Source organism: Acanthopagrus latus, chromosome 20 (assembly GCF_904848185.1).
Source record: "Acanthopagrus latus isolate v.2019 chromosome 20, fAcaLat1.1, whole genome shotgun sequence".
Classification (NCBI taxonomy): Eukaryota; Metazoa; Chordata; class Actinopteri; order Spariformes; family Sparidae; genus Acanthopagrus; species Acanthopagrus latus.
In genome coordinates this window covers 19,852,179-19,865,801 of record NC_051058.1, presented here as the reverse complement: position 1 = coordinate 19,865,801, position 13,623 = coordinate 19,852,179, and the positions used below count along the sequence as shown (strand labels likewise).

Below are 13,623 nucleotides of genomic sequence, written 5' to 3'. Positions count from 1 at the left end.
GGACATTTTGTTGGCCATTTTCCCCACTTTTCTGACGTCTTGTGATAAATCTGATGTGTGAGAATCAGTGATTTATAGCTGAGTACGCAATCTGATGATTTGAGATCGGGATCAATCTTGAAGGCGTCCACAGTCTTCTCTTCAGCAGATCACATCCTTTTGCATCCCCCCTTTACTTCTGTTTTCTAAACTTAACCTCACTGACAAGCAAATCAGCGCCAAGATGGCTCAGCTGACTGGACGTGGCTCTTCCTCAGGCGACGTCTTGGAAATAATCCGACGTGAGTTGTAGCTAGCAGCGAGGCGTTTGAGGATGAGGAATACCAAATCAACAATCAATCAATGTTATACCCTGTTATTTTAGCACAGTTGGAGGCTTTCATTATTAGTGTTAAACTACTTCTGCAGAATTAGATTCCAGTTGTTTTTTTTTTAACTCCACACGAGTTGGAAACAATCCTTTGAAATCATTTCCGTCTGATGAAATATTCTGCTTTAATCCATATTTATTCCAAAACAACATCTTCACTGCGGTCAAAAAGCGGTTCGCTCTCTGGTTTTTGCTGCACACAAACGGAGGCTCATCAACTCATTTTAATCTGATGAAACACTTTATTCAATTTGAGGACCTTATTAAAGGAGTCATGACATCATATAACATGATGAAAGACACAGACATTCAAAGCTTCTTATGAAAAAAAAAAAAATAAAAGCTTTGAATGTTAAAAAAAAGAAGTTTGGTGCAGCTCTAATGATTACATCATAATTTTACAGACTAAGCGTCCAGTCTCGACCCTAAAACACCTTTTTTTTGTTTGGTCCATGTCTTCCAGCCTTACGTAAACGCTGGGTGCTTTTCCTCTCCTCACATCGCTGCTATATTTATTCTTAAATCACACCGCTTGACTCCTGGACTGTTTGCTGCTATTTCTCCCAGGAGAACGGCACAAACTGCGAAGGTCAACTTCTTTTCTGATGCCTCGCTTCCAAACAGAAACACCAGCGAGTCCTTTTTGGTAAAAGCACTCGTGAAACAAACTCCTGTACAGGCAGGAGCACAAAAGCATTTTTTTTTTTATCAAGTGCTCTCTGGTTTGATCCACTTCTGCTCTGGCGCTGTCATGAGGACATCATTTTGAACAGCAGGTTATCCCAGTACATTCCCTCATGGGAACAACTTTACCGGTTATATAACACGTCTCACAGCAGTCCTGTAAATATAGAAGACAAAAAAACAAAAAAAACAACAGCGAGCGCGCAGGGTGGGGCTTCTGTGATTAAGTGGTTATAATATGATGAACTAAGCTTTGCAGCCATTCATGTTGTGAGGCTGCGAGGGCACCAGTGAGCCAGACGGGGATGTTTACGGGGCAAAAAAACAGTCAAGTTGCCCCCCCGTGGTGTTTGAATCTATTATTACAATTTGTGCTTCATCAACTTCCAACCTGATCTTGTATAAGATGTAAGTAGATCAGCATAATCTAAGAGTTCCTTACAGCCAGCAGACATCTCTAAAACATATTGTTGCACATGTGCCGCATTTTTCTTTAAATATGATCACACTGCAGCCGTGGGTGGTGGTAGGTTGTGAACTAACCGACTGAAAAGAAGGGATCAACGGGTGGATGAAAGAAAGAAAGAAAAAAGAAAAAACAAGGCGAGAAAGGACGCGAGGAAGACGAGCGCCGCGAGGGATCACAAACAAGCCTCGCTGGGAGCAGGGCGCACATACAGGAGGAGCGATTTGTGCACATGCCTGAACGACACCAGACATCAGCTGATCTGCCCTGCCGCTCCGTATCCATGACAACACTGTCTCCTGGGAAGTTGGCATGACAACAACGGGAGGAGAGAGAAGCGGCGGCAGCAGCAGCAGTGAGAGGAGGAGGGGGGAGAGAGGAGGGAGGGAGGAGAGGAGAGGGAAATGTGAATAGGGACGAAAAAAGATGGCGAGAAGCGGCGAGATGAGTCACTGATGCAGAATGGATGTTTCACCGTATTTGTTTTTTTTTTTATTTTTTTTTTTATGTAATGAGAGATACAGCGTGATGATTTCACTTTTGCTGCTCTGGCATTAATTGGTGTGTAAATCCTTTGGCAGACAGTCGTTGGCTCCTCCGCTGGAGCGCCGGCCATCCATCAGACCAGGCCGCTCCACCTTTAGCTGCCCCGCAAGAGCAGCAGTAAATACACCGTGTAGGGCAGCCAAAGGCGGGGGGAGGATGCTGCACTGTTAGCCTATCAGTGCTAATCAACAATGAGCTAACTGCTCTCCCCTCTGTTTGACCTCCCCCCCCCCGATCAATAGCCTCGCGTCACGCTGCCGTGGCTCCAAGACTACAGAACATCTCTATCTCTGCCTCCTCACCCGTCTCTCTACTCGTCTTCTCAGCCGCCTTTCTTTGCGCCTTTTCACTCTCCCACTCAGTTTGACATTTACAGTGCTGCAGAAGGACACAGAAGGGCAGCAGTTATAATCAGTAGTGTGGAGGAGACTGAAAAGATGAATGAACTTCTCTACACAGAGAGACTGCCATGTTTATGAGCTAAAACATATCATTATGTGTCTCAGTTCACCATTTCTGATCTTTTAACACCACTTTCTGCTCTGTGACTCTGTGGGTCTGGCAATCAAATGCTTTTAAGAGAAACGGATGGTCGTATTCTTTATTTCTCTTATGGTCAACAAAAAAAAAAACGGGACCAAAAACAACAATATTCTGATATTTTCCAACACATTCTGGCTGATAACATCAAGTTGAGTTGAGTGCAGAGAATTAAAGCTTCATTTTATCGGCCTGTTATATTTTTTTTCTCAGGCTGAAATGTTTGCTTCAGGCCGATGCTCATATTTAATTTAAAAGCAATTATTGGCGGATACATATAAACAGTATGAGGCAGAGACTGCAGTAATTGAGAAAAGCTAAGTCCTTGTTGGTTTTGTCCTTTTCACAGGAGTTGTCAACTCTAGTGAAATGAATTGAACTGAATGAATTAAGACAAATCCTAGTGAATGGGAGCCGATCCTTTAATATTAACACCACATCCTTCCTGTGACACTCAGCCGAAAGCCACTTAGTTCCTACTTAAGATGCAAATCTTTAAAAATGTGTTGTTAGCGACCAATTTCAAGTGCGGATTCACAGATCTCTTGGGGGTTTCTGGTGAGTATTAACAGCATATTTATGATTTATGACGTCTAATTGAGCCAAATCAAACCACGGTGGTGTGTTTTTAAATGATTTAAGGGGCAACGATGGCGCTTGACTGCACAGAGGAAGAAGCTACATCAGCCTTTGGATATATGAGTATATTCATCGTTTGTTTTGGTCATTTCATGGGATTTGATGACAATATAACATATCGTACAGAAGCAACACGTTCCTGTTTGTAAAGAAACTGACATGAAAATGTTGTTTTGTGGTTAAGAAGGGAGATTAAAGCAGCTGGAGACGCCTCCACCCTCGAGCAGATCTCTGGTTTGTAATGTGTACCAGGACTCCACTCTTGTGTCACAGTCGCGGTGTGAAAGCTGCAAACCATGTCGCCCCCCCCTCCGTCCTCCAACACTTCCCATATGACGAGTGGATTGGACTGAGCCTCATCTATCAAACTCAGTGTGTATCTGTGTGTGTGTGTGCGACTCGCTCTGAATGAACAATAACTAAAAATCTCCTTAACTCACGCTGCTCTCTCTCTGCCGCCATCTGTCTCAGCTCCATCCCCTCATTTCACTCCCAGATGCAGCGATACAGTTCTTTCCGGGTATCCGTCTCGAATCTCCCTAATTCCCCCCCTCCCCCCACCTGTCACTTTGTCAGATTGAAACACTGGTGCGTCTTGTCACAGTTGTCACCGCCGCGCCGGCCTCGTATCTCGCTCATTCCACCAGACGACGGGGGCGTACATACAGCCGCAGAGATTAATGCTTTACACCTTCACTTCCTGTCTCATTTCTGCCTCACCTGCAGGGTCAGCGACGGTGAGGATGCACTGCGTAAGCAATATCTGTCATATCGGCGCGTCGCTGGAGAAGATGGATGAATCAGAAATGTCAAGAAAACTTTGTTTGTCAGGAAGATTTGTCAGAAAATTTAAAGTCAGCTGCATGTATTAGTTTGTGAGGATCTATTTGATTTATCTACCTCACCTCTTCCAAGCTGTCCGAGTGTGAAAACTTGAGATTTTTGTTTAGTTGTTGTCCTCTTGTCTTGTCCCCAACGCTGCTATTCTGACCCCATCTTGGTTCGGTCGCACTTCAACAACAACTTCTTACCTACAGTTTTGGGATATATGCTCGCCATCATCAAGTAGTATCCATGTTCTTTATTCACGACTGACTTCCTGTTTCACTTCTCAGACTTTCTCAACCACCGTTTGAAGCCACGTTCATAAAGTTTATGTTGTGTTTTGTTTATGTTACTAATCAAAAACCATAAAATAGAATCACCTGGTGTTAATAAGCGGAGAAACTGTACTCCTTTCTTTTCATTGACATGTTATTTAATACTGCAGCTGGTTGCCTTGATTTTTTTTTTCCACTACTGACCCGTTCTGAGATAACCGATGCTATAGCAGATACGCTAACCTCTTGAAGAGCGGCCATCTTTGTTTTTTTCAAACAGTTGCTTGCGATTGTTTCAAACACTGTGTCTTCAACATGATGCGTTAATATCTAAAGAAAATTTGCTTCAAATATAGTCGCTGCTGCTGTCAGCCTTCTCTCAGTGAGCCACTTGACCACATGGCAGCGGGATCAACTCCCTTTTTCATGGGTTTCGCTGAAGACAAGACACCATGAAGTCTCACGTGAGCGGTATTGATCTCCAGCGTGAAAAAGAATAAAAGTATTTCAAATGCCTGACTGTCTTTTCTGAGACCAACGAGCTTAAAAACAAAAGCACACCCACAGCTTTCTACTAGAAATGAATAATAACCATCTAATGTACAAAAAAAGGGAGAAAAATTCCACTTTAAATGCAAGTGAGTCAACACAAAAACACACAAACACACACAGGACACATTTGCCATGGAAACAGCCCCATGTGCTGTGTGCATGTAGCAGCCTTAATGGGCCTATCACAGTGTGAATGTGAATTAAAGCCAGCCAATTGTAGAGCTGAAGGGGTTTTTTTTTTTTTTTTTGCATATTGACATGTTGCCACAGAACAACAGGCTGCTGGGAAATCAGAGATAATGCCGTCACCTCTGCCACGACTTCAGGAAGACGCTGCCTGACAGCTTCCTCGTGTTTTTAATCACGTACTGTATCACATACAGAAGGAAAACTGCAGGAAGATCATATCACTAATGTTTCACTGTACTGTGAGGCTGACATTTCTGAGGGAAAACCTCAGTCTGGGCAGCAACTAATGATTATAATCATTAAAAATTAATCTGTTTCCATTTTATTTTTCTGGCTGGTCAAATAGTTTGTTGTTCAAGTTGTTTTGTCAACCAGAATCCGACCATAATCCTCACGTTTCAGATGCTTGAACCACCAATGATTTTGTGTTTTTTGCTTGTTAAATGATCTTAATGATTAACTGATTATCTATAAAGTTGATGATGGATTTACTTTTGATTCCAAATAAATAAATCCACTAACTGCTTCATCATTTGTCCTCATTAGACTTGTATCAGGGGCCTTTTATAGGATTTTATAGGATGACTGTAACCTAAATATAAACCTATTTAAAATGATATCTGTTCAACCACTTTCAAACTATAATATGTTCTTAAAAATGAGATGCAATGTCTGTCTAACTTCTGTTTATAAGAGATTAATGAAGTGCAAAGCAACATAATCTATCAGAAGCTGCCTTCCTTCACCTCACGCACCCTCAAATTCATCTTTCTTAATCATATATGAATACGTCGACGTGAATTTCACACCAGGCTACACGTTAGATTTATCACTCACATAAACAAAAGACTCATTTCTGGAGCTAATATGATTCATGTCGCTTCATTTTGAAACTGCTCAGGTGTGAAACATGTAAGTCAGATTGAATCAGAAGCAATTCTGCATAAATAAGTCGAATTCTGATGCATATTTATGAGGCGCACGTGATCCAGTGTTTTATGGATTTGCACCTAGAAGATCTCGACTTCTCTCGAGCCGATGTCAGTAACCTTTTTGGAAATCTGCACCTAATGAGCCGCCATCTGTGTCTGTACCACGGGGAGGCTGTGAGTGTATCATACGTTGTAGAGGGGGATGCTCTTCATGGGCTTGTACTGCTTCAGGGGGTCCATCTTGTACAGGTGGCGGTCAGTGATGAGCACAGCGCGGTCCTCCGCCTTGTGGAAATGGTTGATCTGGGAAACACAAAGCACCCTCATTACAAGTTAAAGTGCACACACACACACACAAAAACACACACATCTGAACTACCCTGCAGGGGAGACGGAGCAAACCAGGAGCAGTTGGGTTTATTTGTTTGTGCAGACAGAATCACGTCGTGTGTTCATGTGGTTAGCGCTGGATAAATGCTCTAAAGAGTCTCCAACCTTTCGCACGTTGCAGGAGAAGAGAACTCGCATGAATTTGTCTTTCCGCTGCAGCTCGCTGGAGACCAGTGTGAAGGATGAAGCCATGTCGGGGCTGTCTCGCTTCTGTCGGCCGCAAAAAGAGACAGAGGAAAACTGTTGAAACACAGGAAATTCTAGAGACAGCACTGGCGTTCATCGAGTTTATACAATCAGCTTATACACACTGTTAATGGGCTCGGTTTTCATTTCCTAAATTGCATTAGAGTTCAGCATTTTGGGATTATTGCTTTTTCATTTTCTGGTTTCTTTCCTCCTCTGCGACAGTTAACTAAAATATCTTTGGGCTGTGGACAAAACGAGACATTTCAGGACGTCGTCACTGGTCTTCGGGAAACATTGACTGACAGTTTTCCCCATTTTCTGATGTTTTACAGACCCGACAACTAATTAAGTAACAGAGAAAACAATCGATAGATTAATGGACAATAAAAAATAACTGCTCATTGCTGCTCTGCTGGTTAGCTTAGCTTAGCACAAAGACTTCTTTGCATCTTTTGTTAGGCTTCTTTCTATGTATGCATAAGTGTCTCGTCTTGCATAACTTCAAACATTAAGAGTGGAACGTTTAATTTTACTTCTAGTGTTCAGTCCAAGATCAATAAATTTACACTACAAAGTAAAGAAAATCGATTCAAACATTGTGCCAACAAAAGACAGGAGAAATCATTCTCATGTTGTTGAAAGAGTTGATGCTGTTTATTGTTTGTGAGGTAAATGTAACAATCTATTATTAAAAATTGAATTGTGTGAAATACTTAACTAAATACTTCAAGATCTAAATGTTCTTTCTGGACAGCCTTTATATTTAACCAAAGATGACAGTAAAACATAACTACATCTCACAGACGATCCTCCTTTGTTTAATTTCTCCCAGTTCTGACGTATAAAGACACATATTGCTGAACTCCAGCCACACCCTCACTGCAGTCCCACGTACTCACCAGGTAGTTTCCTTCCCAGGCCCTCTGCAGACCCAGGTCGGCCCTCTGGCCCTTCAGGGCCTCCAGGCTGGCTACCTTGGCTCTCACCTGCAGGGCTTCTTCTGGAGAGAGGCCTTTGATCAGCGTCCAAGCCCACCACCTGGAGGTAAACACACACACAAAGAGGACAGTAAGAACCGGAGGAAGATCGACTTTCTCCACCGGGGCTGTTGCACAAGTTCTTGAAAGTGAGGTCAACGTGAGCTGCAGCGAACCCCAGCTGTACTGTACTTATTGGCCTTTCCCTCACACATCCTGACAGCCAACATTATTCTCCAGGAAGGCTATTTTCTCACTGTGCCCGGCTTCAAATGGAAGAAAAGCAAACAAACAGACGTGCGGATGAAAGGCAGTGATGAGTCTTTGATGGAGGAAGGGAAATCAATGCCCAGTGTGAGCCCGAGGCAGAAGGAAACATGTGTAAGTTGCTTCAAACGGACTCATCTGGATGTAAAATTACACTGGAGGCCGCACGTTCTCTCCTGCAGTCAGACCCACTTCAGCCAATTTAAGAATCCCATTTTCTTCAAAAGGAAGCAATTTAAAACATTTTCTGTGCTGAATTATATTAATCCGAACAAAAGAGATATTGTTAAACATTACACTGTTAAATAAAAGAGAATCGACCCCAAACTACTTGAAAAAGCGAGAACCTTTATATAAATCTCGCTGGCTGATTATTTTCACAATTTCACAAGCAGTCCAGAAACAGAAAGACTCACAAAGCAGCAACTAGAAAGAAAATGTAAAGTAATATTCTCTAGAGTGTTTTATTTTGAAATACCTGTTATAGATGCTTCTGAGAGCCTCCTCGAACTTGCGCAGGACTTTGGGCGGCGTGGGCCACTTCACGTGCCTGCCGTAGTCCTTCATGGCTCGGACGTTCTTGAAGCGCCGGTTGACCTCGCGGATGTAGGACTTGACCTTGTAGCGTCTGTAGGCCCGCAGGATGACGAGGGCCGCTCGCATCCGCCGGTATCGCATCCTGGCGATGGTGCCCCTCCACACCTGGAGACAACGGGACGGTGACAAAAGTCTGCAAAGATCCTCGAGAGATAACTTCAGGTACACGGAAATAAAAGGAGACCCTTCTGATGGGAAGTGACATTTGAAAGGAGTCTGACACAAATCCTGGATCCTGGCTGAAAACTGAAACTGACTCTGAGGGTAAAAACAGCGGTGTTGCTTTTTTTTAAGGAATGGAGGAATTTGAATAATGCAGAAGCGATGAGGAGACGAGTACAACAAAAAGTTATTTACATTTCTTATCTAAGAGTTGTGACCTCTGAACCAAACTCTAAGCTACGAGCGAACGTACAGAAAATATCCTCACGTGCATTTCAATGTGTCGTGCAGCCATTCTCACAATCGCACAAAGAAACTTGTTGTTGTTGTTTGTTCGAAGCAGCAGCACTTGTACTGCTCAGATAACACATGGACTCAGACTGAAATAAGGGGCTAAATTAAGGACCCCAGAAGCCCGCCTGTAACCAAACATAGGTTGAGTGGCTATCAGACCCTCTAAAGCATGAATAATAGATGTAAGTGGGGCCCCGGGGAGCCATAACTCCTGGTCTGCCCTCGCTAAAATCACCACCATATGCTCCCCTTTTACTGTAACCTCTCTCTCACACACACACACACAGCATCTCAATTATTTACACTTTTATTCCACTGCGCTGTACCTAAATAATCCTAAAGTATCAGTAAAACGGTGGATTTAGTGTCGCGGACCAAGCATTCACACATTAAAATGCGATGCTGCACTGGAGTCTCACTTCAGGATATCATCTAAGTGTGATGCAGTGTAACCACGGAGATAATATTTAATCTTTTAAAGTGTGGGGGAGGCCCGAAGGCACAGAAAGAAAAAAAAAAAAAAAAAGGATTTCCTGCATTTACATATTATAACCGTGAAGGAGGAGGAGGTGATGAGACGGGTGGTGTAATAATTGGCAGAGGAGAAGGTAAGTCGTGCACCGCTGGAAATATGGAGGCAGGAGATTCATTTATGTCTTCATCAGGAAGATAACCTTTGAACTACATGAGCTGCATGTAAGTGTTTAAGTTAAGCTTCATTCACTGATTAATAAACGTCATGCAGCATGGAGCTGATGGTCCTCTGAAGAAGACCGGACAGACATCTAACACCACCGAGCCAGCCTGGTCAGACAGGGACGGTTCAATTCGGATAATTTGAGCCCTGAAGTTTATGTAATCGTGTGTTATATCTCCGGTAATCTGAGATCAGCCCTATCAGGCTAAAACAAGGAGAGATCCGTCCTCATGGTGTCATCTGATACAGACTAAAGCCTACCGACCTCGTTCTCTAGGCTTAAAATCTCAGATTCCTAAACAGTATTTAATCATTACAAATGTTACTTTCGCTTCAAATTAAAAAGTAAAAGATCATGTTAAAATATAAAGCATCTGATATCAATTGTACTTAAGCTGCACTATGTAGTTTTGGGGAAGAAATTTCAATCAGAAAAGAAGAAAAACATCTATAAAATGTATTGTAACTTATGTAATTATCCATATTTTATTGTATGTATTACTGTATACTGTGAGTTGACAGGTTGTTAACTTGGCCAGTTATCGGGTCAAATATTCAGCCTTTTTTTGATTTGCATGCAACCTGCAAAGTAAGAAATAAATGTGGAGGAGTAAGAAGAATATAATCATGATATCTGCCTCCAGAATGAAGCAGAGTGGACGTACAAGTACCTCCAACTAACACATTTAACTACATGAACTACCTGTTTTTCTTATCTCGTGATTCATGTCCAAACATTACACACTCCTCTCTGATTTCTGCATGTTTATGCGAAGCAAACAACATCTACTCATGTATAAATCAGCTCCTCTAATGCTGCGTTACTGGCAGCAAGTCTCCGACGGTGCTTCTCTGGCAAAATGGCAGCCGACGACCTTTTCCTGCGTTTCCTCCGTGCTGCACCGTCTCTAATACATAATGCATGAGAGTGAGAAAAAGAGGAGCAGCTACATATTCATCACCAATCGACCCGTGAGATGACTCTGTGGGAGGAATGGATGGTTTTTACTGCCTGCCCTGACTTGGTCGTCTCTGCGGACAAGGTTAAAAGTTACTTTCATTCATATTCAGAGCGTTACGGTAAATTAGGCAGAGTTTTAAGAGCAGGCATCGGGTCAAACATCGCTGTCGAAATGGTCCTGGTGGTCGACTGTGAGAGCTTTTAAACATGAACTGGAGCCTTTTTAAGGTAAGTAAATAAAATTTTTATGTCTGAGCTCAATTTCACGCTCATATCCTGAGTTTATGCGATTCTTAATTCATTTTTTATTGTCTGCAGCTTTTTCATTATGTTGTCTGCCGGGATCATTTCCTGTTGACGCCATGACTCAGAGGAAAGGTGAATAACTGATAGCATACACAGTCTAATTTCATATAAACAAAACGACCACATCGACAGAAAGTGGAGACGAATCTGAGGATGTGGAAGATCCTGGTAGGTGTTAAAGGGCGTTGTGAGTAAAGGTGCGATTATGATACGGATATTCGATATATGGATATTCGACTTCCAACGGGAGCACCACAGGGTTGAGTGCTCGGCACCCTCCTGAACTTCCTGCTAACTTACGACTGTAACGCCAAGCAACGCAAAGCTCCAGAGTTTTCTTTAAGCTTGCTTATGACTCAACCATCCGTGACCGCAAAACAGCACGGCACTGAAGATGGTAACCAGCTGGTTAGAGGTCAACAACCTCTCTCTGTCTTTTCAACATCACTAAAACTAAAGATAAGATCCTGAACTACAGGCGAGAGAAAGGAGATGGACACCTCCCCATCCCATCTCAAGACTGGTGAAGCTGATGCTGAAAGGTTCATCAACTTCAGGTTCCACTGGATGCAAATCACCAGTTTCATTTGCCGATTTCACAAAGTCTGCCACAATGTGATGTCGATTAAAGCCAAGGGCCAGAAATCAATATGAGATGATGTCTGCTCAGTCACAGAAGAAGCTGCCACCGCTTTATTTTCTTCCTTTGGCCATCAACGAATGAAAACAATCCGTAAATAGCTGTAAAGAACAGTGAAAGTTTAAAGTAAACTTGACTGGCGAAGAAGATCCATGATGTTTCTAACCTTTATATCTACATCTGAACCTCTAAAACGTACTCTCGGCATATAAACCCCTTCCTCCACCCTCCCACGCAGACGCACTCCCACCCCGTATGTGCTCACATGATACACTGAGTAACAAAGCAGAAGAGAGGCCAAAAGAGATCTTCAGCGAGAGCTCAGTTAAGATGTCGCCTGTATAACATCCACATGGGGGGCGCGGACCTCTGCCAGATCAACAACTGTGTTTGCCTGAGCCACAAATCGCTAATTAAATCATAAAAGAGTGAGGGTGGAGGAGCGAGGCAGAAAAAAAAAACCCTCCATAAAGCAACAATGAATCAGATAACAGCGGACGTAAAATGTGTCCACTGTCTTCTGAGCCTCATTAAGGTGTGTGACAGGTGGAAAGCGTTGAGAGGTTAGAGTTACGATGGGGCCCAAACACCATAAACACCATCTTCTGCTCCACAAACAGCGGAGCAGAGCGGCTGCGATGGCGCTGGTGGAGCTGATGAAGACGACACTCGGGGGGAATGTGGATAAATCAGGCCAATAACAAGGCCCCTGACGGTCGGCCCCCTTACTCTCCCGGCCAATAAAGCCATCTGATCATCCTTTTTAGAGACTCTGCCATCATGGAGGCGGGCCCCTCACCGTGCTGCGGAGCCCGGGATTTACGAGATCATCAAAGCCAGATTGGGGATCTGTGGTTGCGACAAAGCGGGACAGATTGCTGGGGTTTTACTTCGGGGGGCCTTGGCTGGTTTGAAAACGGGGTAAACGCGTTCACAAATCACACGCGCCAGGGCAACTGGTGAGAGCTGGAAGGTCTCGGTTGAGATGCAGAGCAGGGCAGAGCAGAGACAGGGTCCAATACTGGATACTGAATGTCTTTAATCAGAGTTAGTGGAGGCTACAACAACAGATACCATCAGATAAATGTTATATTTAGATATGCAAAGGAGGCATTATCTAAAAATTAGCCAACCAAATCTGAACGGAGACAAATCCCCTCCAGAGTATAGAAAAGAATAAAAGGAAAATCCTCTTCTTTTTTTTTTTTTTTTTTAAAAAAAAGCTGCATTTAAATGATTCATTCTTGAACACTGTCTCTATTTAACTTCTGAGTCATTAGCTAAGGATGCAGGCATTACCTCGTTTTTCGTATTTTCATCCTACAATTATTCATTCTGACCCAAAACTTTTGGAATCGGTCCAGTAGATCGCCTCAGCTGGCATCTGCGACACGGCTGTATCGTTATCATTTAGGGCAGCTGCAACCGTCAAAGACATTTCCGCTAACAGGGCTTGTATCTGTCACTTTCTCTTGCTCTGAAATCTTGCAGTAGGATGGCTGTTGGAAATATGAATCTGAATTTGCAGTTTGTTAAGAGGAACCGCCAGCAAGAATTTATTTCCAAAGTCACGGCTGCATGTTTGAGAGTTTCTGACAGGCGACAACTGTAAGAACTCACCTCCCTGAAGATTTCAGAGACATTTCTGGTCACAAAGTGGGATCTTACTATTCAACAAAAAAAGGTCTTTCTCTATAGGAATAGTTTCTGTAATCTTGTCAGGCACTTTAACCTGTCGGTGGCAAAAACAAGCACTTCTACTAGACGTAACTTTAAATGACCTTGGAGCTGCGATGTGGCTGCCAGCTGAGGCGATCTACTGCACAGATTCTGTTGGGTAGTATGAATCATTTACGCATCGAGCCATATAAATATAGGGCCGTGGTTTTAAAAATGCTGGTATTTCACCTTTAAATGGAAAGTTCAATGTATGTAACGACTACTGAACCGGGAGATTTATGGCTCTGAGAAAACGAAGATTGTAAAGATTTGTAAATTAAATCAAAAGCCAACGTGAAACTTCCTCAGTTTGAAAACTTACGTAAAGACAATTGTTTTGTGTTAATTGGGTTTAATAAACAGATAACAATATCTAGTTAGGTATGTACTAATTTGCAGAAATGTC

At 42.9% G+C, this 13,623-nt stretch overlaps 1 protein-coding gene across 2 annotated transcripts in view; it reads right to left on the bottom strand.

Moving 5' to 3' along the window:
• The window catches only part of myo1d (myosin 1D), a 100,611-nt gene that overhangs the window by 32,545 nt on the left and 54,443 nt on the right, over nt 1-13,623 (bottom strand). For both annotated transcript variants that reach the window (XM_037080355.1, XM_037080356.1), the window contains exons 17-20: nt 8,320-8,543; nt 7,497-7,635; nt 6,514-6,618; nt 6,208-6,321 (exon numbers count right to left, since the gene is read on the bottom strand). In XM_037080355.1, coding sequence (XP_036936250.1) covers nt 6,208-6,321; nt 6,514-6,618; nt 7,497-7,635; nt 8,320-8,543 — 582 coding nt within the window. The remainder of the gene's footprint in view (nt 1-6,207; nt 6,322-6,513; nt 6,619-7,496; nt 7,636-8,319; nt 8,544-13,623) is intronic.